The 26,186-nt window shown below is 47.2% G+C and overlaps 2 protein-coding genes and 1 pseudogene across 2 annotated transcripts; all 3 read left to right on the top strand.

Moving 5' to 3' along the window:
* The first annotated feature begins 5,409 nt into the window (after window positions 1-5,409).
* Window positions 5,410-7,427, top strand: LOC101781299 (purple acid phosphatase 3). The gene is made up of 7 exons (XM_004979386.4): window positions 5,410-5,704; window positions 5,841-5,997; window positions 6,141-6,248; window positions 6,400-6,527; window positions 6,662-6,790; window positions 6,892-6,959; window positions 7,053-7,427. The coding sequence occupies exons 1-7, from the start codon at window positions 5,489-5,491 to the stop codon at window positions 7,252-7,254; spliced, it is 1,008 nt and encodes a 335-aa protein (XP_004979443.1). The 5' UTR covers window positions 5,410-5,488; the 3' UTR covers window positions 7,255-7,427.
* A 2,636-nt stretch (window positions 7,428-10,063) lies between these two features.
* LOC101771848 lies at window positions 10,064-11,569 on the top strand (annotated as a pseudogene).
* A 2,355-nt stretch (window positions 11,570-13,924) lies between these two features.
* On the top strand, window positions 13,925-14,782 carry LOC101771451 (binding partner of ACD11 1-like). Its single transcript, XM_004980533.1, has 2 exons — window positions 13,925-14,179; window positions 14,303-14,782. The coding sequence occupies exons 1-2, from the start codon at window positions 13,925-13,927 to the stop codon at window positions 14,780-14,782; spliced, it is 735 nt and encodes a 244-aa protein (XP_004980590.1).
* The last annotated feature ends 11,404 nt before the right edge of the window (window positions 14,783-26,186 follow it).

Raw genomic sequence — 26,186 nt, 5'->3', positions numbered from 1 at the left:
GAGGAATGTTGCAAGTTTGTAGTTGATTGTCCTAGTGCGTTGGGGCAGTATGCAAGTGTAGCGGGTGTAACCGCTTTTTCCTGTGTAATAAATAAAAGTGGTGCTGCCAAGACACCCTTCCGTAAAAAATATGTCAAAGCACAAGTTAAGTAATGTTTTGGGACAGGTATCCAATATATTGCAAATCAACAACCACTACGGGACACAGGAACATTACCGAGTGCCTGGGGCACTCGGCAAAGCTCCAAAAACACTCGGCGAACCCTTGACCGAGTGTAACACTCGGCAGTGGGCACACGGCAAAAAACCTGCCGGCAAACAAACTTTGCCGAGTGTTTTTTGCCGGGCACCCGGCAAAGCTTTTGCCGCGTGCCCAAAAAATACTCGGCAACAATTTCAGGAAAAAATAAAAAAAAAACAGTTGCTGGCCGCCGCCGCCACTGCCGGCCACCACCACCGCCGCCGCCACTGCCGGCCACCACCGCCGCCGCCGTCGCCACTGCCGGCCACACGCCGCCACCATCACTGGCCCAAGCCCTCCGTAGATCTCACCGCGCCACCGCCGTCTCCCTCCCCCGGCCCGCGCCGCCGCTGTCCCCTCCGCCCGTGCCCACGCACGCCGCCGCCCCCTCCGCCCCTGCCCACGCGTGCCGCCGTCTCCCTCACCCTCCCTGGATCTCGCCGTTGGGGGAGGGAGGGAGGGGAGGCCCCGGCCGCCGGATGTTGCCGGTGGGGAGGGGGCGGCCGGAGAGGGAGGGGGAGGGAGAAGGAGGGGGCCGCCGCCCGGATCTCGCCGAGGAGGGGCGCGGGGAGGGGGCGGCCGCCGGGGGAAGGAGTGGTGGCCGGCCACCGCCGGATCCGGCCCCGGGAGGCCACCATGGCCCCGCCCACCATGGCCTCCGCCGGGGGAAGGAGTGTGGCGGCCGGCCACCGCCGGATCCGGCCTCGAGGGGCGGCGCGGCGGAGGGGAGGAAGGGGAGCGGCCCGCCGAAGGAGAGGGGAGGGGGCCGGGGCCGCCCTGGGTCCGCCGGAGGAGAGGGAGGGGAGGGAGCCGGGGGGGCGCTCTGGAGGGAGGGGGTCGGGGGGGGCGTGCGGCGGCGGCTGCATGACTGAAGCGGGGTGGGGAAAGAAGAGAGGAGAGTGGGGGGCGGTCTGCGCGGGGCGGAGGGGGGCATCTGGTTTGCCGAATGTCCTATATGGACACTCGGTAAAGGGTTTCTTTGCCGAGTGTCCAACGTAGGACACTCGGCAAACTTTTATGGACACTCGGCAAACTTTTTTGAAAAAAATTTAAAAAATATCCAACAGTTTTCAAAAAATACCAAATTTTCACACGAACCAATATATGTTCTCTATTGACTATACAAAAAGTTTTGTAGTCAAACCAAATTCGACCGTCACTTCGACTCTAAATCTTATCGAATCCTCTCAAAGTTACTATTCTTCTTCTGAGATGCTTCGGTTTGTAATCATTGTACATGATGAAATGTGCAAAACCTTTTCAATTTTTTTTCACAGTCTCCACGTATTATATCATCACATCATGACAAATCTCATGATTTTCGGACTTTGCTTGTTTTTTTACAATTTAAAGATACTACTGCCACACGTTCATGGTCGTGTTTCTTGAACAAGATGTTCGAAATTTCTTTTCATTTCATGGGTCAGGTCTCAAATTGGGCCAAATAACATGAATATCATTTTTCTACTCATTTTGTTCCATAATTTGAATCACTTGCCGTTCAAATTTGGCTTATACCAAAAATTTCCTTGAAATGCAATTAATTAAATAAATATAGCAAATAAATCCAAAAATATACCAAATTTTAACATGGAGTACCACATGTTGTATGTGGGGAGTAGAAAAAAATAAAGAGGAAAAAATTATTTTTTTTCCGAGTGTCAAAAAAAAACACTCGGCAAACCCCCTTTTTTGCCGAGTGTCTTTTTTGACACTCGGCAAACCCCCCTCTTTGCCAAGTATTTTTTTTGACACTCGGCAAAGAGGGTGGTTTGCCGAGTGTTTTTTATTTGCTGAGTGTTTTTGGCTTGGCACTCGGCGAAGAGCTTGTTTGCTGAGTGCTCGAAAAAAAAAACACTCGGCAAAAAAAATACACTCAACAATTTTTAGCTTTCCCATAGTGAACCGCTCCATTTTGCTCGAAAGGGCATTAGCACAAAAAGATAAAAGAGTCTGTACCACAACAAGAAATAAGATCATTAGCGCGTGGTATCATGCACATTTCAATGAGGTACATATAAGACTTTTATGTAACATGTCATAGAGATGAGAACAAGAACAAAACTGTATCTTCATGGAGATATAGCTTATGATCAATATCCTAAGACTAGAAACCATATAAATGCTTTGTGCCCATTGTCATAATTTGGGGCACACCTGGTTTTCCCAAGGTACTTAGGTTGTGTTTTGAATTAATTCTGGAATTTTCTAGAATTCATTTGCATTCATTTCATGTCTATTGGAATCTTTTCTGTAATAGTGGAAATCCTAGTGGACTGAGGTCTGGGACATGCTGATCCATAATCCGAGATATTTAATTATATCACTGGTCGTGAGGTATCAAAGCAGTATTGTAGTATATACTAGTATATATAAGATAGGAGAGCACATAATTTTATACATGGTATATTTATATCGTGGATTAGTTTGGATACTCACATATTTTTTCTTGCCTTCCAAAATATTTCAAATCCTAGCCATGAGATACATCCGATAGTTGAATAGGATATGAGATAACAAAAATTATGATTTTGTAGAAGCTGTTGGTTTGAGCCATTATTGATTTAATACGTACGATAGGAGAGGATATGAATCATGAGACTATAGATTTGTTCAAGTTATTGTTTTGTGCCCATTTTTTATTTATTATTGAAGAAGTATATGTTTTGAGACGCACATATGTTCATGAGGTATCATTCTATATATAACAGACACTTTGAAACATACTCGTGAGTTGCGACACACACATGCAAGCCTTGATCATCCTCTTCTCCTCACAAGAGCGTTAGAACTTTGTTCCCTCATCATGGCACTCGTCAAGATGAGTAGGAAGAGGCTTGTCTACTTGACGGTGTCCTTGTTCCTAGTTCTTGCGACCATGACATCTACCTCGCAATCCATCGAAACTGAATGTAGGGCACAGCTCAACTTTTACTCTGCTCTCTTCATTATTCATTTGACTGTTCAAAATTCATTACCGAACTGCACAATGTTTTTTGTTTGCATTGTGTTGCTTGTGTAGGCATTGGCTGGTGGTGCCGTCCACGTCGGTCACCGCCTCCACAATCTCCTCAGGGTAGAATAAACTGCTTCACACCCTATTCTCTGGAACACTGTAACGATCGCGACTGTGGCCATACGTGTAGCACACATGGCTTCCATTTCGGTGGCTACTGCAAACAAGACTATCATCCAATATGCTGCTGCCGTTAGCAATAAGACGTGTAAAGCATCCATCCATCGGATGCAAATTAAATAAAAGATATGCTTTTAATTTTCTGCTAACAAGTGCTCTCCGGTGTATCTCGCTTCCTACCCTTAGAAATCCGGTGTACTGGGTCACACTGAGTATGATTGAAGGTTACCAGTTCAGTGCTTTCTCCTATTAGGTACAACGCTGTCCAAAAACATGAGTCAAATGTTTAGGAAAAAAAGAAAAGGTCAAAAGAACCCATAGACTACAATAGAACATGCAAAGGCAATCTCTTCTCTACTTCTCTATCTATATCTATATACTACCTAAAATTACGTAAGGTTCCCCATTCTACCTCCCCGTGATATGTCATCCATTCGTCATGACAAAAACGGTTTTGTGTAGCCCCTTTCCGCTCCCTCTTCCTCCCACCCCACCCTCTCCCCTACTCCCTCTTTCATTTTCCACGTGCCCCACCTCTCTCTTCCTCTTGCGCCTCCTCCTTTCCACAACACCATCAATTCCATAGCCCCGTTCTATTGATTTAACAATCAACGACACGAGTTTCAAAACTAAACGAGGATGCAGAGAAGATCAACAAATGGTGCTAGATTCTTATTTTAATATTATTATCCTTGTTGTTCATCATTGGGGAAACCCTAGGTGGGGATTCCTAACATTTTCCCCCTATTTACCCAACGTTTTAGACAAGTTATGACAAATTGATCATTGCACATATTTTTGAATTTTCAGGAATCTGGTTAGGGCATTATTTTTCCCAATGTTACCATGCGGTTTTCTCCCAATCTCTGATCACTCATTGCCAGAGCTTGAGTTCCCCACCAGCAACGACTAAATGTCTGTGTTCATCTCTCTCTTTCCAACATTTATTTTTCATGATCTTTTTGACAAGTCTCAAAAATTTTTAATAGATCGCTCTCTTAATTTGATGATATTTCAAATATAATGTATTGCGTAATCCTTAATCCTTCCACTTTTACGGTCGGCACTATAGTATACAATCATGCTAATGTAACTGATCAAGCCCTGCGCGCGTTGGCTGTCGGGCCAGTACGGATGGGTCTTTGATTCCGGTGCGCTTTGCGTGGTACGGATGGGCTAGCATGGATATTCTACAGCAGCGACGCTTAACCCAAATGGTTGATACTTCAACACCCACCGATTTGTGATCAACTTTGCCATTTATAAATTTCTCTAAGGCCCCGTTTGGATCATTGGAATTGAATTCCATCCCAATAATCATAATTTAGACACAAATTAATTAAGCTAATATAATTGTATGTGGAATATAGTTGTATAATATAGTTGGTGATATGGGAGAGATACTTGTATGCTGCACTTCTACTATAGAGAAGCGAGTCTAAGAGCGTGCTATAAGAATTGAATTCCATTCTAATAACCATAATCTATAGAATCAATTTCCATCTCCCACCCCATGAATTTAAGATAGGCTTATATCTAAACTTTGGAAAGTTGTGGAATGCCACATTCCAACATAAATTAGCCTACTCCATAAATAGATTCCAATTCCTTGGACCCAAACGGGGCCTAAGATTTTTCATAGTTTCTTCGGTGAATCCTTCTTTATTGCTGAACGAAAGAAGATATCAAAGCCATAGTACAAGATAGGAGAGGCAGATAACACTAGCTACATGCTACATTTATATCAAGGATTCGTTCGGATACTCATATTGGCCCATGCCTTCAAGAAGGATGTCAAATCCTAGTCTTAAGATATAGTATCCAATCAGTTTTGTATATAGGATATAAATTATGGTACTGCAGATCTGTAGAAGCTACTGGTTTGAGCCTTTATTTACTTATTTTTCAAGTGTACAACGATATCATAGGCCTCGGATATGAAAGCATTAGTGCAGGTCTGCAGGATATAGATGTCATAAACTTTAAGACGACGCTCTCTTCCTGCCGCTCCGCTACAAATACACCCACGCACTCTGAGCCGTCGCCTCCTCGTTCCACTATTTCCTCTCTCTTTCTCTCCCTCCCCGCCGCGCCACGATCGAGCAGACGACATGGCCGCCAGCCGCGCGGCAAGGACGCCCCGGGTCTCCGCCATGGCTCCAGCTGCGCTCATCGTCCTCCTTGCTGCCGTCGCCGCGCTGCCGGCAGCCACCGCCGAGATGCCGCGGCTGGTGCACCCGCCCAAGGCCGACGGGTCGCTAACCCTGCTCGCCGTCGGCGACTGGGGCCGCCGCGGGGCGTACAACCAGTCCCAGGTTGCCACCCAGGTAAGCATATGCACGCTCATCATACGCCAGTGAGTGTTGGCGCTTGTGACGGCCTTGTACAACTGAGTTGGGAGAATATGCGAACTCGATCAAGGTGTTCAGTGTTCTTCGCCTTCTTCATTTAAATTGTTTGCAGATGGGGATAGTAGGGGAGAAGATGGACATCGATTTCGTCGTTAATGTCGGCGACAACTTCTACAAGAACGGCCTCACCGGCGTCGACGACAAGGCCTTCGAGGAGTCCTTCACCCACATCTACACCGCCAAGAGCCTCCAGAAGCCCTGGTACACAAGTAAGGCACATACCAGCCAGCCACTGTCAACTTCAGTTTACTGTCCCAATTCTGACGCAAATTAAGAGAGCAATAGATATTTCAAAAGCCAGCAGATAAATTCAAATTTCAAAATCCTAATTTGGCCTCTGTGCGCCATGCAGTTCTTGGCAACCATGACTACCGAGGCGACGCGCTCGCGCAGCTAAGCCCCGTCCTTCGCAAGCTCGAGAGCCGCTGGGTCTGCATGAAGAACTTCGTCGTCGACTCAGGTGAGCACGCCAAAGTGCTTCATCTCCTGCCAAATCCTTAACTCAGCAGCCAAAAGCTTGCATCTGAGAGTAAATGCACATTTTTACAAGCACTACTTAATTCATAGACACTGAGATTTCCTTCTTTTTTTTGTTGCTGGACAAATTGAAGAGATTGCGGATTTCTTCTTCGTCGACACGACCCCCTTCGTCCTCAAGTACTGGACCGACCCTAAGAAGAGCAAGTACGATTGGAGAGGCGTTGCTCCTCGTGAGACCTACATAGCAAACGTCGTCAAGGTACATACCGATGTTATTGGTACCACACGACATGCAATAATTTGATTACCTGAATCCATGTTCAAACATGTTTTCGAGTATTTAATTAATCCCATAATAAAAGAGTATTTGGTCGATCATCTCTGAACTTCAAGGATCTGGACGCCGCGCTGAAGCAGTCGAATGCGCCGTGGAAGATCGTCGTCGGCCACCATGCCATCAGGAGCTCCAGCCAGCACGGCGATACCCAGGAGCTCCTGCAGCTGCTCCTCCCAACTCTCAAGGTATTACTAATTACTATATGCATGCTTATGACATTATAAATCACACTTACGTTTTTTTATATTACAATTTTTCCATTACAATTACCACGGCCAAAATGCAGGCACATGGCGTCGATCTCTACATCAACGGCCATGACCACTGCCTCGAGCACATCAGTAGCAGGGACAGGTCAGCCAGCCATGGCATGTCTCATACTGAAAGCACCCTGGCATCTCATCATCATCATGAAACTAAAAACAAAATGTTTCTACATGATTGCAGTCCGATTCAGTACCTAACAAGTGGTGGCGGGTCCAAGGCGTGGCGTGGCGTCTTCACGCCCAACTCCGACAAGCTGGAGTTCTTCTACGACGGCCAAGGGTTCATGTCGATGCGCCTGACCAAGGCGGAGGCGCAGGTCGCCTTCTACGACATCGCCGGCACCGTCCTGCACACCTGGGGGCTCACCAAGGGCGCGCACTAGTAGTAGTGAGCCAATGATCGAGCTACAGCATCGTGTGCCGTTGCCTTTGTTTCAACTATAGCTGATTGTGCGGATACGATGAAACAAATTAACTCCTACAATGTGAAGGGAGTGAACTATCTTGGTCGTGAAATAAATTAAATGGATGAATTTTCTAAGCTTTTTATGAAAAATTAAATAATGCACAAGCAAGGTGTACAATGGTAAATGATGAGTGCTAACATTGCCAGAAGTCATGGATACCACAAAAATAAAAAAGGCCAAATACGATATAGCATTTCCGGGAGTTCCCATATAACTCTTTCCACACTACCATCGCAGTTCCCTATCACATTTCCTTCTCTTTCTCTTTTATTTGCATATTAACTCTAATCTAACTCTCTTTTGATATTGTAATAATTCAAACTTTATGTTTCTTTAACACGCAGTTCAATAACATTTTGAATTCATAATTTTCAAATTCAAACATTTCAAATCCACATGGCCTAGCATAGAAACACCATATTTGAGCCCCTTGTTGCTCTCCATCTCAGCAATTAAGGCCACCACCATGTCGAAGTCATCGTCGGACTTATCGTCAACAAACACCATGAGAGCGAACTTGTTTTTTTCCATCTAGAAAGCAATTTGTTGAACAGGTTTCGAGTGACGACGTAGAGGTTGAACAAGGGATGGTTGGGGCTCGGTGGCACCACCAGCAGCAGCCGCAGAGAAAACCAAAGCGGTTGTAGGCACAACTCCTCGTCGAGCTATGCGGCATGGATGGCAACCCCGCTCTCCTTCCTCTCAGCAGGGTGGTATGATAGAGGAAATTTTGGAGGGTGGTATGATAGAGGAAATTTTGGAGATGGAACAGAATCTGATTGATTTTTTAGTCTTCATGTGTGGCGTATATTTTGTAAAACGTGACAATGGAATTTGAAATCAAGCGCGAATACAGTTACACTCTCACGATCATACCATCACACATCAATGGGTTGTTGCCGACAATGATCCATTCAGGTACTCCAAGATCTGCAGATTTTGTTGTTACCCACGCTCCCAAATGAACACTGTTGTCCAGGAAAACTCCAGCAGGGACCACATGCTGATGTATCCCTAATCGTTTGACGGCATGCAAAGCAATCGGAAATTCAGAACCATTTTTTTAGAAAAAGAATAGTCTCTGGCCTCTGGGACCACACACAGCTAAATTTTTATAGAATTCTCAGCTTAATAGCTAATCAACAATAACAATGAAAGGTATGCAAGAGAATTCTCAGCTTAATAGCTAATCAACAATAACAATGAAAGGTATGCAAGGAAGTCAAAAGCAAAGTCTACGATTGCTTTTCAATCCGTTGTTGGCAAATATATCCAAAGCGACGACCTCTAATGCTTTGCTTGCCGCATAGATAGTCTCCCTTAATTCCTCATGCTGTAGCAGGGACCAAAATCACATCCAATACGCTCCCTGAAAATAACCTGCATAAAAAAATAATCCATATTTTCTCAAAATAGCCCACATAAGAGCGGCAACTCCACAAAAATCAAAAGTCTATCTTTTTCATCTTATACCCGTTAAACCCCCACGAAATTCACAACCATATGATGTATCAATAAATGGTTGAATTTTGCTGCAGTGGCACGAACGAAACCAAGGTTGGCAGCATGTGAGCACGAGGCCAGGAGAGCATATGGCCTGAGATAAAGCTAGCTGCAGTAAAGAGCCTTCCAAATCTCAAACGGAAGCTCATTTGGAGTTCCTTTAAAAAAGTTGTTTTAAAATAAATTTCAACTTGATTTGGAGAAAATATAAATTCAGCATATCAAACTTGAGTTAGATATTGTTCCACGAAAGAATTGCAAATACTGAGGAGCCAAAGCCGATGAAGGAAGGTAAATGGGATTCACAAATGTGAACATAAGTCCAAGAACATATTGCATCATGAGGGGGAAAAAACAGAAATAGCCGCCTGAGATGCGCGCTCACATAGCCACATACCAAATGATCAGCTCTGCTTCCAAGCTCCAAGTTCGATTGGCACTTCTTTTTTTTTTATTTGCTTATTTCTCTATGGGCCATGGTAGCCCCCCGTACCTCTCCCTGGGCCCGAGCGGGCCTCAAAAAAGTTGGGCCGGGCCGAGATGGTCTAGACAGCCTGCTTGCCCGTTAGAACCGGCTGTGGACTGAACCGAAGTTGCCGCTGCTCCACTCACGCTCGCATTCGCTATTTCCCCTGCCCCCCACCCGCACGAACACGCCGGCGAGGCCGTGTCCACAAAGAACTCCTCGTAACCGCGTCGCTGCAGATCGATCGATCCATCACCGGCCACATTCATGGCGGTGAGTGATCGCACTACACTACTGTCGATATACTGGTAGTGCATCTGTGATCTTCAGTTGTTAGAATGTCAGCTACAACTTCTTTCTCGTTTAATTTCTTCTCTCGGATGTTGATCTGCACATTTAGTTTATCGATGTTCGCCGTCGTCTTGCTTGCTGATCCATCATGGATCAGTTTAAATCTTTTATTCCTTTCTGGATGAACACGCAATGTGGTCGATTAAATGTATTTCTAAGTTAATGCGTTGAAATTAGATCTACAAACAAATTAACAGCAGATTGGTTTTAGGATCGATCCATGAGAGTTTCTTGCAGTAAAGAGCGATCACTGCAATTTCCAACTTTCACCCATCAGTCCATTAATCCGGTGCAGATCAATAACTGAACATGGATTTTTTCTTCTTTTTGCTAGGTAGTTTTATTTTAAGAAGAAATTAGAAACACAAACATAAGCCCTGATTGGCTGACCGTCATGCATGTCCAATGCAGGTCCGGCTGGAGCCAGGCTGCCTGAGGATAGGAGTGGCTCCTGCTGAATTTCGCATCTCACCACCACCACCATCATCACCATCACCGTCGCCACAGTCCTGCACTTCCCCCAATTGGACCATCGATGTCTCGGATGTGAGTCGGATCCATCTCCCTGCCTATTAGTACAAAATTCAGAACTATCGCACTTCTAGTTACTGGAAACCATACAGATAAACAAGAATTTGTTTCGGCAAATGTATCAGATCAGTAAACAACGTTCAACAGCATGTTCAGAATGGTAGAACAGTTATTAATTGAACATGTTTTTGTTTGAACAAGTATCAGCTGCTAATATATGGTGCCTGGTTGAAGCCGATTGATTGATCTAGTTTGATGTCCTCTCTGCTTCAGGTCAGAACTATCAAGGTGACAAACATACCGCTCTCGGCCACCGCGGAGAACATGAAGGAGTTCTTCTCCTTCTCCGGGGAGATCGAGTTCGTCGAAATGCGAAGGTGTGCCCGGCCCCTGCTTAATTTGATCATTCCTTTTGTATCTCCCTGCCACTGCTCATGTCCTTGTTTCTTCTGTTCTAAACCTCGTGACAGGGACTCAGAGACTTCCCAGGTTGCATATGTCACATTCAAGGAGTTTCATGGAGCGGACACAGCTCTTCTCCTCTCCGTATGAACATCGATATTTCGGTTTCAAATTCACCAATTTCCAAACTCCTCTCGGTTTCAAATTACAATCTTGAAATGCCCATGCATTAATTGTTGCAGGGATCAAGCATGTGTGGCGATGTTGCTGTGAATATCACACCGGTGGAAGACTATGAACTGCCACCGGAAGCCTACTCCAATACGGAAGTAATTAAGAGTCCACGTTTTTCAAATTCACTAATCTAAGCTGCGTGATTTTATGAAATTCAAGTATGCTTTCAAATTCAATTGACCTAATTTTTAAAATTTGCTTTGGTAACAAAATTAAAGCATGGACTCAGCTCGCCGGGAACGCCGACCGGAGCGGCGGTGAGGAAGGCGGAGGAGGTGGTGAGCACGATGCTGGCGAGGGGCTTCGTGCGGAGCAAGGACGCGCTGCGGCGCGCGCAGTCCTTCGACGGGCGGCACCAGCAGCTGCTGTCGTCGGCGACGTCGCGCGTGGCGTCGCTGGACCGCCGGCTCGGGCTCAGCGACAAGTTCAGCCTCGGCACGGCGGTGGCCCGCGGCGCGGCGCGCGGCGTCGACGAGCGTTTCAACGTCACGGAGCGCGCCTGGGGGGCGTTGGCCGTGGCAGGGGAGGTCGTCGCAGGGTCCCCCTACGCGTCGCGCGGCGCCGCGTGGGTGTCGGCGGCGGTGGGCGCCGTTGCCAGGGCCGCGTCCGACGTCGGCGCCATGACCGTCGAGAAGGTGGCGAGGGCCGAGGGGGAGGGCACAGCCGCGGACGGCACCGGTAGCGGCGGCGCGCGTCGACGTGCATGACGCGCGTGCTCGGCAAGGAGATGGAGATGGCCAGTAGAATAAGGCAGCGTAGAAGTAAAAATGCAGTGGTAGCGGTAGCCGGGAATTTTGTTTTTCTCTCTTCTTGAGCGTTTTACTTAGTTTTATTTATATACACATGAATAATGCATAAAGTTTTTTGAAAATAAGATAAACTTCATGCATATCGATCAGCTATTGATTTGACACAACAATAAACTCCCGATTTTTTTCAACTTGAGAAAAATAAACTTAATTCGGCTCGAGATTTTCAACTGCGCCTACCAGTGTTTTAGTGAAATTCAGGACCTCTATCGCACCCGAGTCTTTCAGATTTTCAAGCCATGACGCATCCATAACATGGTATCGCCATGATGATGCTGTCAACAGAGCAAGTATATGGTCGTCAAGTTTATTTTAGCGCATCACATATGCTTCAATCTAGGGCTCAGTTTTCGAGCAAGTGCTTAATTGCAAGCTATGACGAATTTTAAACAAAACTAAAGAAAATTTATCACCAAACCTAAATTCGTTTAAATTTTATGTTTTGATACTGCATTTTTTTCACCCAAGTAGATAGGGGAAGCCCGACCTATTTTTTTCAATATTTTTTTTTATTTTCACCGTTTATCTTTCATTGGAAGTCAAATCACGTGTTGGATGTTACTCAAGTATTCTAACATTAGGTTTGAGACTCTTTCGCGTTCCAATACTGTATTGATCACTATGATGTAGAAACAATCGAAGTACCCTCTGCAACCCTCCTAGAACTATTTCGAGACAAGTTGAAATATAATAAGTAGATATATTCTGTGAAGGATGAACATTTTATACCACTCTCAGAAAAAATCTGGAAGCGTAATTTGCAACATGCAATGCGACCTAGGACATGTTCGCTTCAGCTTATAAGCCGGCTGAAAAGCCGAAACGGCTGATTTGTTGTGAGAGAAAAAATACTATTTAGTGGCTGATAAGCCGGCTGAATAAGCTGAAGCGAACAGGCTTAATATATGAAGTCGGGCCGATTTGGATTCGACCCAGATTCCAGCCTTTCCTTCTGCCGAGCAGAAAGCCCACGCATACGCGAGCTCGGCCTGGATGTGCGCGCACGCGGCAACACAATTTCTTTGTCCCATACCGCTCGAGCATAAGGATTCGGCTAATCTTAAAGTGACGACGCAAACGGCGATGTTGCCTCATCGGAGGCACCCTAACGTATCTCCCACATGTGTGCACAGACAGTATATGATGGTGGTGGAATTACGTGGTGTGCGGCATGCACACATAGCACAATATTCTCTTGAGGAAAAGAATTGTTAGTGACGGTGAAAGGCAAGTGCGGCATGCACTTTCGAGCTTCTTGCCCCCCATTTTTTTAGTATTGTATGCTGCTGTGTTCAAGTGACGCCATTTATAAACATTATATAAACGGTATATGCTGAACGTGGAGGACAAAATTATTTTTTTCTCTATTGGATTTCATTTGTTCGGACAGTTTACTCCTCTACGGGTTCATCCTCGAAATGTAAGAATCTTAAAATGTAGGAATAGGAAAAATATAGAAATAGAGTTGCATGACATTTGCAATCCTATAGGTTTCAAAAATGTAGAAAGTTTGTAATGCAATATAGGAAAAATAAAGAAAAGAGAACAAAGGAAAGTTGTCAAGAAGGTTGGACCTGATGTTAGATTTTCTTCAAAAATCTTATGAGAGCCATTCTATATGAATTTTGAAAGATTGGCAGCCAGTCCTTTGTTCCAAAAGGTCAGGAAAAATTTCCTATAGGATTTAAATGTAATGACCTTGATTAAATAAGTAGAGTTTTAATCTTAAGACAAGTCTCCTAGTCTTGTCAACTCAGCCTCTTTTAGCAATTCCGGCTAAGTCTGGAAATCAGCCCAACCTGACGTCTTAGAGCGGGTTTATCTTTGGAAAGTTGAGCAGAACATCAAGAAACCCCTTTATAGAAGTTGGAGAGCTAAGTTCCTACAACAACCTTGCTAATTGGACCTTGGTCCAATTCACCTCCGAAGCTTCCCAAATCTGCAGCTCAAATCAGCCTCGACCCCTAAAAACATCAAACCGCCGATTTTCCCTAAGTCCCGGAAACTAGCGTTGGAGCTTTAAATCTCCAAATCCACCACGTTTTTGAACTCAGTCAAATTAAAAGAGTTGGACCTTGGTCTGTGTACTACAACTCTTGTAAAGGGAGACAACGTGGTGCAATTGAAAATCGGGAGATCAAGAGTCTGGAAGATGGGCCCGGCAAAGGATCTCGCGGATCCGTCAGCCTGACAGCACCAGAGCGCACGTGCGCCGTGCCTCAGAGAGCCGCTGTCGCGTGGCGTGACCTCGCTGGCGAGCCCGCCTCGCCCAGTCGCCGGTTGCGACAAGATGGGTCGACGCCCTCCCTCCCCAGTCGCGCGTGACGACGACCCGCGGTCCTCCGTTCTGTCCCGTCTCGTCTCGCCCGAGGCCTCGCCGGGCGCGCTAGGCGCCCTGCCCGCAGCTCCGTCGTCGCCCCGGCCGGTCTGCGACCGAAGACCGGCCGTTGCCGCGTCGGTACCAAGCATGTGTGGCGATGTTGCTGTGAATATCACACCGGTGGAAGACTATGAACTGCCACCGGAAGCCTACTCCAACACGAAAGTAATTAAGAGTCCACGTTTCTCAAATTCACTAACCTAAGCTGCGTGATTTTATGAAATTCAAGTATGCTTTCAAATTCAATTGACCTAATTTTTAAAATTTGCTTTGGTAACAAAATTAAAGCATGGACTCAGCTCGCCGCGAACGCCGACCGGAGCGGCGGTGAGGAAGGCGGAGGAGGTGGTGAGCACGATGCTGGCGAGGGGCTTCGTGCGGAGCAAGGACGCGCTGCGGCGCGCGCAGTCCTTCGACGAGTGGCACCAGCAGCTGCTGTCGTCGGCGACGTCGCGCGTGGCGTCGCTGGACCGTCGGCTCAGGCTCAGCGACAAGTTTAGCCTCGGCACGGCGGTGGCCCGCGGCACGGCACGCGGCGTCAACAAGCGATTCAACGTCACGGAGCGCTCCTGGGGGACGTTGGCCGCGGCAGGGGAAGTCGTCGCGGGGTCCCCCTACGCGTCGCGCGGCGTCACGTGGGTGTCGGCGGCGGTGGGCGCCGTCGCCAGGGCTGCGTCCGACGTCGGTGCCATGACCGTCGAGAAGGTGGCGAGGGCTGAGGGGGAGGGCACGGCCGCGGATGGTGCCGGCAGCGGCGGCGCGCGTTGATGGGCATGACGCGCGTGCTCGGCAAGGAGATGGAGATGGCCAGTAGAATAAGGCAGCGTAGAAGTAAAAATGCAGTGGTGGCGGTAGCCGGGAATTTAGTTTTTCTCTCTTCTTTGAGCGTTTTACTTAGTTTTATTTATATACACATGAATAATGGATAAAGTTTTTTGAAAATAAGATAAACTTCATGCATATCGATCAGCTATTGATTTGACAACAATAAACTCCCGATTTTTTTCAACTTGAGAAAAATAAACTTAATTCGGCTCGAGATTTTCAACTGCGCCTACCAGTGTTTTAGTGAAATTCAGGACCTCTTTCGCACCCAAGTCTTTCAGATTTTCAAGCCATGACGCATCCATAACATGGTATCGCCATGATTATGCTGTCAACAGAGCAAGTATATGGTCGTCAAGTTTATTTTAGCGCATCACATATATTTTTTTTTGAGGGGTCAACGGGGGAGTGCCCCACCTGATTTCATTATAGGGCCTGAAGGGCGGCCAAATGCAAGTACATTAGATCTTAAGCAATAAAACGAGGCGGGGGAGTGAAGGAGATTACATTAGTTTACATTGAACTAAAAAGTAAACACCAGGCATCCACTATCTGACGATCCTCGATCTTTAGATGGTGGCTCCATAGCCGGGCTTCGTCGCGGCATGCAAGCCAGAAGCGCCCGACCGACGGGGTAATGTTCTGGAAAACAAGCTCATTACGGGATTTCCATAGCAACCAACAGACGAGAAGAATGAAACTGGAGTAGTGGCGGCTCGGCACCGTCGTGGGGCGGGGGATGTTCCACAGACAGCGAACCGAGACCCCAATTGTATCGGCGGTCAGCGCCGACCAGACTTGAGCAGCAAAGCGGCAGTGAAGGATCAGATGATCGCAATCTTCTGGCTGGCCACACAGCGCACACGCCGGGTCAGCGAGGATGTGCTTCTTGACAAGATTTGCACGGCAGCTGATCCGTTCCTGAACCATCAGCCAGGCGAAGAACTGCACGCGAGGGGGTGCTCGGTTGGACCAAACAAATTTGGCAAAGGTGCAGGTAGGGGGGCGGTTGCTTCCATGATCTTATTGTAGGCAGCACCAGATTGAAAGGACACGTTTGGCGGGGCCAAAGTGCTGTGCCGTTGGTCTTCGGCACTGCTCAGGGCAATATGGCCAATCTTGAGGTTCAGGTCGTCTAATTCAGCAGCAGCCGCATGGGTCAACCTGGGCATTAGGTGCCTGTGGATCCCGTCGGCAATGACCTGCGACACCGAGGCTTCCGGTTGTGTAGTGTGGGAGTACAGAGCAGGATATAGTGCAGCCAGCCGGCCAACCGATAGCCATCTGTCCTGCCAGAAGCTCGTGCTCTCGCCATTGCCAACTTCAGAGCTCGTGACAGCACGGTATAGCGGTAGCATGCTGCCCAGAGCTGCCCAATGGACACCTTCCAGGGATCCTTGTAGCGAGGCTAGATTAATTCTCTCGCGTACCCAGCGCGCCCAGGAGGACTCCCCCGGCCGGAAGATGCGGTGTAGAAGCTTTAGCAACAGACTTTGGTTCTTCGCGCCAAGCTCCTTGATGCCTAGCCCCCCTTGCTTTTTCAGCTGGCAGGCATGTTCCCAGGCGACAAGACATTGAGCACCACTGACCGTATCCTCTCCAGCCCAAAGAAAACTTCGTCGTCGACGGTTTAAAGCATCCACCACGCCCGGGGGGAGGAGGAGAACAGACATTGCATACGTCAACTGGCTATCCATGACACTGTTTATCAGCACAGCTCGCCCTGTGGAGTTGAGGAGGCAGGCGCGCCATCCACTGAGCCGTCGGTCTGCCCGGGCAATCAGAGGGGTGAAGACCGAGAGTTTGAACTTCTCATTTGATAAGGGGAGACCCAAGTAAGATTGAGGGAAAGAACCGAGCTGGCAGCCAAGGCAGTTACCTGATGTATGTCAACATTCATAGGAACCATTGTGCTTTTGCTAAAGTTTATGTGCAGCCCAGTGAGATCAGAGAAGATTCCAGCACTTGCTTCAGGGCCACCACACTATCCTGGCCGGCCTGCAGGAGGATCAATCAGCTCGTTCGCTTGGCTGCTGCGTTCGACTTCTGGCTGCTGCGGCAGAGAGCTGCTGCGTGCTGCAGCTGCTGCGGCAGAGAGCTGAGCAGCAGCAGCCAGCTGCAAAGCAGCCAGCCGAACGAGGCCAATGTGTCGTCCGCATACTGAGCGCATCACATATGCATCAATCTAGGGCTCAGTTTTCGAGCAAGTGCTCAATTGCAAGCTATAACGCATTTTAAACAAAACTAAAGAAAATTTATCACCAAACCTAAATTCGTTTAAATTTTATGTTTTGATACTGCATTTTTTTCACCCAAGTAGATAGGGGAAGCCCGACCTATTTTTTTCAATAATTTTTTTTATTTTCACCGTTTACCTTTCCTTGGAAGTCAAATCACGTGTTGGATGTTACTCAAGTACTCTAACATTAGGCTTGAGACTCTTTCGCATTCCAATACTGTATTGATCACTATGACGTAGAAACGATCGAAGTACCCTCTGCAACCCTATGAGAACTATTTTGAGACAAGTTGAAATATAAAAAGTAGATATATTCTGTGAAGGAGATGGTACCTTTTTTGAAACGATGCATCTTGTATGAACATTTTATACCACTCTCAGAAAAAATCTGAAAGCGTAATTTGCAACATGCAATGCGACCTAATTAAGTCGGGCCGATTTGGATTCGACCCAGATTCCAGCCTTTCCTTATGCCGAGCAGAAAGCCCACGCATACGCGAGCTCGGCCTGGATGTGCGCGCACGCGGCAACACAATTTCTTTGTCCCATACCGCTCGAGCATAAGGATTCGGCTAATCTTAAAGTGACGACGCAAACGGCGATGTTGCCTCATCGGAGGCACCCTAACGTATCTGCCACATGTGTGCACAGACAGTATATGATGGTGGTGGAATTACGTGGTGTGCGGCATGCACACCTAGCACAATATTCTCTTGAGGAAAAGAATTGTTAGTGACGGTGAAAGGCAAGTGCGGCATGCACTTTCGAGCTTCTTCCCCCCCATTTTTTTAGTATATGTATGCTGCTGTCTTCAAGTGACGCCATTTATAAACATTACGGAACTACTCTCGCCCGGAACTCTCCACCATCAGATTAAAGACATGTCAGCCGTCAGATGAAATACAAGGAAATCGGGACAAGTCCGCACCAAATATAGAAGCGCACCCTGGCGTCAACTTCTTCACGCGGGTCGCGACAAGAGCGAAGCTCCCATCTTCGCACCACCGCCAGATCCGCCGGCGCCGAGTGAAGATGGCTCATATCCTTCAAAAAATAGAACTCCCCCCCTCCAGATCAACCACATGGCGGCCACCCGCCCCCCATTGTTGCTCGAAACCCCTCAGATCTACAGATGATTGACCTCAACACGCTACTAGGTATGCCGACCATCCACCCCCCTAAATGTTGCATTGAATTTTTCGAGCAAGCGTGATAATTCACTTCAGCACCCGCCCTCAGGTCTTTCGAGCAGCGTCCATGGGGTTTGGCATCCCAATGGAGTCTCCAAAAATGGCAGGTATGATTTCGTTTGAAACACTAGATGTGACAGAATCTTATACAGTTTTGCAACATCTAATGATAGCATGTGGTACATTGAAAAACAGTTATTGTAACATCTCAAAATGCTCATGGGTTACCTGAATGTTACATATAAGTGTTGCAACATCTAATGATAGCATGTGCCACATTGAAAATCAATTATTGAAACATCAAAAATTGTATGTGCTAACTGAATGTTACATCTTACTTCCATGTACAATTTTTTCAACATCTGAACATTGATTTCGCTAGTAACACTAACTGCAACATTTTTTTGTAAGGGGATGGAGCATTGGTTCCTGTTGCGAGCATATCAACACACTCAAGTGAATATGTTTCAGTACAAGTTGATGCAAATGAAGAGGTCTACCATGAGGATGAAGACGTCGTATGCTCACAGCCTATTGTGCTGAAATTTGGGATGGAATTTGACACGATACAGGAAGCAAGGCGGGTTTACAATGAGTATGCTATGAAGTTGGGTTTCAGCATAAGAGTGGCTTCTTCAAGAAATAGCAACGTCACAAAGGAGGTGATCAGAAAGGAGTGGGAGTGTTCTCATGCTAGGAAACTAGCTCTTGATGGAGAAGATGATGGAGAGGAAAACACATCAGCGAGCACATCAACAAATGACACTGCAACAATAGTGGGATCGAAAAAAAGAGTAGCAACAGTTGTGCTTACCACGGCAACAAGGAAGCGCAACACTATCAAAAAGTTGGACTGCAAAGCTCATATGGCAGTTGGCTTGAGAAATGCGAGGTGGAGAGTGATTGTAATGTAACCTCACCATACTCATCCCATGGTGAAGGCGATTGGGGTTTGGAAACACTTGAGGTCCCACCGAAGCATCTCGTGGGCTGATTATGAGCTGCTGAAAACACTACATCATAGAAATATTAGCACAACACAGATCATGGGGGTGCTTGTTGATTTCCATGGGGGACTTGGTAACCTTACTTTCAGCAGCAAGGATGTTTCAAACATGAGGACACACTTGAGAGGAGGTCTCACCTACAGGGATATGGATGCAACATTGGAGTATTTTCAAAAGCAACAAGCTAAAAGTCCTTCCTTCTATTATGCAACGATGATAGATGATAATAATGTTGTTAGAGGATTGTTTTGGGTAGATGGGAGGACTAGAGAGTTGTACAAGAGTTTTGGAGATTGCATTTTCTTTGACACAAATTATTGCACCAACAGATACGACATGCCATTTACACCAATTGTTGGGATAAATAACCATTTGCATAGCATACTGCTTGGATGTGCATTGTTGCCAGATGAGACAACGGAAATATTTGTTTGGGTGCTAGAAAGGTTGAAGGGAGCGATGGGTGGGCGTGAACCAACCAACATAATGACAGACCAGGATAAAGCAATGAAAACAGCAATAGCAATAGTTTTCCCTAACGCAACACACAGATGTTAAGGCTAATGATAAGCTTGCTTGGCTTATTAGTGAGGAAGAAGACTTTGCAAAGGAGTTTGACTACTGTGTGAACAGGATTGAAACACCAGAAGAATTTGAGATGTTGTGGGCAAGCATAGAGGACAAATACCACTTGCAGGAAAATGAATTCTTTCAAAGTATGTCTGGTACAAGGAGGATGTGGGCACCTGCGTACTTCAGAAAGTACTTCTTCCCCTTCACAGGCACAACAGAAAGATCGGAAAGCATGAATTCATTGTTCAAGAAAGTTGTTCACCCTCAGGACTCAATGTTGCAATTTATAACACAATATGATTACATCATGGACACCAGGGCAGAAAGAGAAAATAAGGAGCGTTGCAAGGGGGAGATTTCAGATCCACCACTATGGGGAAGGTATGCTTTTGAGAAGCAACCTGCTGCATTCTACACCGGTGAAGTCTTTGGTAAATTTCAAGAGTTGTTGCGTGATTCTACAAGATATAAGGTAGGGGCTATTGAATGTGATGACCAGGGTTGGTCCATTCAAATTGTGCACCCAAATTCAACTAGAGTCCACATGGTCACCATTGATAAAGATGCAACGTCATATACATACTCTTGCAACATGTTTGACCGTGATGGCCTCTTGTGTCCTCACATACTAAAAGTATTCACAAACAGGGATGTCGAAAAAATTCCAGAGAAGTATCTGTCGGGGATACATCCCCAATACCCGCAAGGAAGCAAGAAGTCGGACTCCTACTAGGATTCCCCTGTAATCCTACTAGGACTCATCTCGTGTAATCCTACTAGGACTCCTCCTTGTAACCGACTAGTACTCTGCCTCCTGGAGTATATAAAGGAGGGCAGGGGTACCTAGCTCGGCAGGTCACACCTCAACACCCAAGCGTAGGGCGCAATATACAAACACCCCTAAACAGGACGTAGGGTATTACACTACTCTAACGGTCCGAACCTGTCTAAATCTGTGTCTCGTGTCCTCGCTTTTACCTTTAAATTCCAGGTCCGGTGATCCCCCGCTACACATTCTGCTACCTCGGGTACCCCTTGGTAGACGGTCAGTATAAAACACCGACATTGGCGCCCACTGTGGGACATATCATCGAGATCATCTGGCGAGCTTGAAGGACCTCATCTTCAAAATCAATCTACTCGACGAGAGAAAAGTCGCCGAGTTGCAATTCAAGATCATTCTTTTTTGGTGGCATAGTATGGTTGTTCTTAGGCGACAGTTAATCAGCAAGTCGTATCTCTATGTCAAAATCCAAGAAGGAATCGAATTCATGGCATATCAACGGATTACTACCCGTCGACATGCATCTCGTGTTGCCTCAAATAAAAATTCAGCAGGAATAGATTTCGGTATCTGAGCAGAAGCGAGACGCAAATTGCGCTATCGCCGAGTCCGAAGCGGAAAGATAAAATTCAGCCGCCGTTGACCGCATCAAGATTCTGTACTCAAGTCCTACTAGGAATCATACTTGTGTCCGTCAAAGTTTCCATCATGCGTGAAAGCCTGACCTACTGCACCGCTCAACACCATGTCAATCTGACTACGCCGTATTCCTGCTGTCCACGAAAGGCATTAAAGCTAAGCATGCCGAGACAGCCAGCTGTTTCCGGCAATTGAGATCAAAATTAGTAGAATTCAACTACATGCACACGGGTAACGCACCAAGAAGGCTTCCAATTGATGATACGTGCACTCCAAAGTTCATACCAGACAAGACTTCGGCTTGCACGGCAACGTCAACGTCCGGCTACATCAACCCGCCAATGTCTACCTCGACTCAACTCCAGCCCGCGCTGCAGTGTCGACATGGAGACGACGGCTTCGACTACTTGTCTCGACCATGTCGTGACTCCCGTCGACGACTTCTCCGACTACATCAAGGCGCTCGCCGACGACTTCTCCGTCTACGTCGCCGTGCTTACCAACGACTTCGACTACGTCGCAACGCTCGCCGACGACTACTTCGACAGGTGGCTCGCCAGCGGCTGTTTCGACTATGCCATGACACCTGCCACAGCCTACCTCGAATACTCGTCTCGACTAGATAACTAGTCGAGGGTAGGCCTCGCACTGTCGACAACTAGTCGGAATCGACTCCGACTAGCCAGCTCCTCTAACAACAGTCGCGGCTTCATCGACGACAATCTTGACTAGATTGACATCTGGCCGCATCAACTCGCCGGCGACTACATCGACTACTCGTCTTGACTAAAAAACTAGTCGAGGCGGATTTCACACCACCGACAACTAGTCGGAATCGACCCCGACTAGTCGGCTTCGTCAAACAATCGTCGCAGTCTCATCAGATACCGCAGCAGCTTTGTCGACAATCGACCACGAATCAAGCTAAGTCACTTTCCCGACTATTTCCTAGCTTGCTTTCCTCTCGCACACAACACGCGCTCTACTCGCCGGAGGGTAGCAAACTCATGCGCGCAACATGCGCTCTACTCACCGGAGGGCAGCAAACTCTCTCGCGCTGTTGTGCTCTCTTTTTATCGCAACAATGACTATTCCTTTTTGTATTCTCTTAAGGTCCCTGCTCTTCTCGAGCAGAACACGCCTTAACTCGTGAAAGCCTCGGGTGCACCTGTGACGCCAAATGCTAGCACACATACACGTGCAAACAGCAATGCCCATACGCGTACACAAGACACAGCTCTTACACATGCGGCGGCTACGGCTAAACGGGGATTGAGAGCCTAAAACGTAACAGGCTAACTACTCAGGAAGAGTATGACTGAAACAAGAGCTTGACACACAACTTTCATATTGATCACTGAATAAATTTCAGCAGCTTCAATATTCTACAAAAATGCTACATGATGTATGCATCTTTTTTTCAGGTTAAACTTTGGTGACGACGCCCGCTAAGTATGCCTCCAACGGCACAGGCTAGTTCCCGAACTCGGGGGCTAAGCACCAATCAGTACTTAGAATATCTCCAGTGGCTCAGCTAGCTCCCAGGCTCGGGGGCTGGACGCTACAAAACCACTCAACGTGGCTCCAACGACTTTCCTGGCGCACAAGCTCGGGGGCTGGACGCCGCAAGACTACTCGAATGATGAACTTGAGTGAAGATTCAAGACCCTCGGCTTGATTATTCAATCAATCAAAGCTCGAGGGCTGATAAGCTACACCTAAGACTTTTTTAAGTTGAAAGAAGAAGATTCAAGATTTTGACGCTCAGCCTAATTCTACGATTCAACCTAAAGCTCGGGGGCTACTCCATATGGAGTGCGGCTTTCACCGCCCTCCATACATGAAGACTACAATATCAAGTTGATCAAGACTTTGAGAACACCATAGCCTCATGGTAGCTTTGAGAAGCATTGAAAGATTCAGCCTAACAAAGTACTCGAAGAGCACCAAGACTACTCGGTGAATATCTCAAGACTACTCAAAGACTGCTGCATTCAACTATGAAGCGCTCGGGGGCTTGTCGGGGATACATCCCTAATACCCGCAAGGAAGGAAGAAGTCGGACTCCTACTAGGATTCCCATGTAATCCTACTAGGACTCATCTCATGTAATCCTACTAGGACTCCTCCTTGTAACCGACTAGTACTCTGCCTCTTGGAGTATATAAAGGAGGGCAGGGGTACCTAGCTCAGCAGGTCACACTGTCGGGCATACACCCCAGGGCCCACGAGTAGGCCTTGGACAGCCCACTAAGGGACGTACTCGGAATAGATCAGAATGAGGATGGGCATATCCTACTCGGACTAGTCAAGTATGTTTATGGAAAACTACTCGGGACTTTACCGAGTAGAACTCTGTAATAGTACCCGACTAATACTCAGGCTTGTAACCCTGCCCTCCCGTGTATATAAGGGCAGGCAGGGACCCCTCTCAACAACAACTCCAATTCATCAATACAAACCAATAGACAGGACGTAGGGTATTACGCGATGTAACGGCTCGAACCTGTCTAAATCATGTTCCTTGCGTCACCATTGATTCCTTGATTCTCGACGACCCTTACCGCACAAAAGACCACCTAGGGTACCCCCTAGGCGGGTTGCCGGTCTAAAACACCGACAGCTAGCGCGCCAGGTAGCGGCACTCGTCGAGTTTCTCAGCGCGAACTCAATGGCAAAGATCATCATCAGGCCCGTTTTCTTCATCGAAGCCAGCACCACCTTCGTTTTTGGATCCTGGCTTTGCGTCGCCGACGGCTCGGGTTCGTTCCGGCACCAGATCATCGACGCTCAGGACAAGAAACCAGAAGATCTGATCGGGAAAAACCAAGATTTTAAAATTGACAGTTCGAGTTCGACTACGTGTCAGATTCAACTTCGCCTCGGACTAGTCGGTCGCAGCCAGTGTCCAAGTCGATTTCGACTTCAAAGCGGTTCCTGCACAGAATTCGTAACGCAACCGAAGTCCACCAAGGCTTTCTTACTCGAACCCGACTCGGACTCGGGCATGACGAAGATGTCGACTCCGACTCGTCCTATCCGCTAGAGATACCGTTATCTGGTCCAGTCAAAGGATTGGTAATAACTTCAACATCACAAGGCAGATTCGTCCACTGGCCAGGATTGCGACTGTCTCTCCTTGACCGTGACTATGACTCGCGCCTTGTCGCCCATATAGACAACCTCCCATATCAAGAAGGCGTTCCACTCATTTCCAACCGTGAGGAAAGTTCCACAGAAATTGCAACATCAAGCTCCGGAAGCTACTACCCGGATAGGGAGATACTTGTTATTACTCAGAATAACAACCCGGGTACTAGCCAGAACAGAACCCCCAGGCGATTAGCACAAATCGACAGCATCTCCGAAGATGAGTCTACAGCTGACGCCCCTCACGATGAAACCTCCGAGCAGCGCAACCAAAGAAGGATGCGCAACGCTACTCGAGCCGAGCGACGATAGTCGATGGCTACAAATATTCCCATTACAAATCTTGAAAGGGCTTTCAACGTAGTTCAGGATCAGGAGCACAATACTCCACTTGCGGCTATCGCCTCAATCAACCTTTTAACAACATTGATGCCTCAGGATAAGGATAACGAAGCCACAGCTCAACTCATGCAGCACGGCAACGGACTGATCGCACAACTCGCGGAGCAAGCTTACAAGTTACTCGACAAAGAATCACCAATTCCATCTGTTCCTCGCATCACAGCTCACCAAGAAGGTAGCAGGGGAGCTGCAGACAATAACACCGCCCCAAGAAACGGCAATGCAGTCAACAAACCTCGGCAACATAGCCAAGGTCCAAGCAAGCATAAGGCCCCTGCTTGACACAAGGATGTTGGTGAGGTCAGCTGCACCAACTCGGTTAAAAGCATCCACCCTACTCGGAAGAACCACAAAGTGTCCAACTTTAGTGATCTGCAAGAAATTCTCAATAGTCGGCGCGAAGGAGAAGTCGACAACTACAACCATTTTCCTGCTTTCACAAACCGGGTAATGAAAACAAAATTACCCGATAAATTCAAGCCAACCGGAATCACCAAGTATGATGGAAAGCAAGACCCAATTCAATGGCTACGATGCTACTCGCTAGCCTTCCAAGCAGCCGAGGGCAATAACGACACCAAAGTCATCCACTTCCCCATATGCATGGAACCCGCACCACTGACCTAGCTTGAGTCACTCAAACCCAAGTCCATTGACTCCTGGGCAAACTTGACAAAGGCTTTCACCAACAACTTCGCCGGCTCCATGGCTAGACCAGGCAACAAGATCGACTTAAGTCAAATTAAGCAAAAAGAAGGCGAGACCCTACGTGACTATTTGTGACGGTTCTTCGAAAATAAGGCTACCATAGTTGACATCTCTGAAACAGACGTCATTGAGTGCTTCCAGAATGGACTCTACGATCGACGAACATACCAAGACTTCGGTCGCCGACGACCAGCTGATGTCAAAAAACTCAAAGTCATGGTGCAACAGTGGGCGGATGAAGAAGACAAAGAGCGAGAATGGTTCGGCTCCCACCGTAAACGTGGACGCGACAACAACCACAACAATGACCCAGATAGAACCCGGCATAATGATGCTCGAAACAATTATTCGAGTAATCACAATCGCAAAAGGAAGCCCGACAACACTGTTGCCGCCATGACCAACTCCGGGAAAAAGTTTATGCGCATTCCGATGGAAACTCAATCCTACTAAGTGCGTCTTTGGAGTACCTTCCGGCAAACTACTCGGGTTCATCATTAGCCATCGCGGCATTGAGGCCAACCCGGAAAAAATATCTACCATCACAAACATGCAGGCACCAGCTAGCATTAAGGATGTGCAGAAACTCACAGGCTGCATGGTCGCTCTCAACCGGTTCATCTCGAGACTTGGAGAACGGGGACTACCCTTCTTC

Source organism: Setaria italica, chromosome VIII (genome assembly GCF_000263155.2).
Source record: "Setaria italica strain Yugu1 chromosome VIII, Setaria_italica_v2.0, whole genome shotgun sequence".
Lineage (NCBI taxonomy): Eukaryota > Viridiplantae > Streptophyta > Magnoliopsida > Poales > Poaceae > Setaria > Setaria italica.
This window is presented reverse-complemented; position numbering and strand designations above follow the sequence as displayed.

What these genes read in the sequence shown, in the direction of transcription:
- LOC101781299 (XM_004979386.4), top strand. Translation starts at nt 5,489, where the DNA reads ATGGCCGCCAGCCGCGCGGCAAGGACGCCCCGGGTCTCCGCCATGGCT. An exon ending in AGTCCCAGGTTGCCACCCAG is followed by an intron (nt 5,705 to 5,840) that starts GTAAGCATATGC and finishes AATTGTTTGCAG; the next exon opens with ATGGGGATAGTAGGGGAGAA. An exon ending in GAACTTCGTCGTCGACTCAG is followed by an intron (nt 6,249 to 6,399) that starts GTGAGCACGCCA and finishes GACAAATTGAAG; the next exon opens with AGATTGCGGATTTCTTCTTC.
- LOC101771451 (XM_004980533.1), top strand. Translation starts at nt 13,925, where the DNA reads ATGGGTCGACGCCCTCCCTCCCCAGTCGCGCGTGACGACGACCCGCGG. An exon ending in AAGCCTACTCCAACACGAAA is followed by an intron (nt 14,180 to 14,302) that starts GTAATTAAGAGT and finishes ACAAAATTAAAG; the next exon opens with CATGGACTCAGCTCGCCGCG.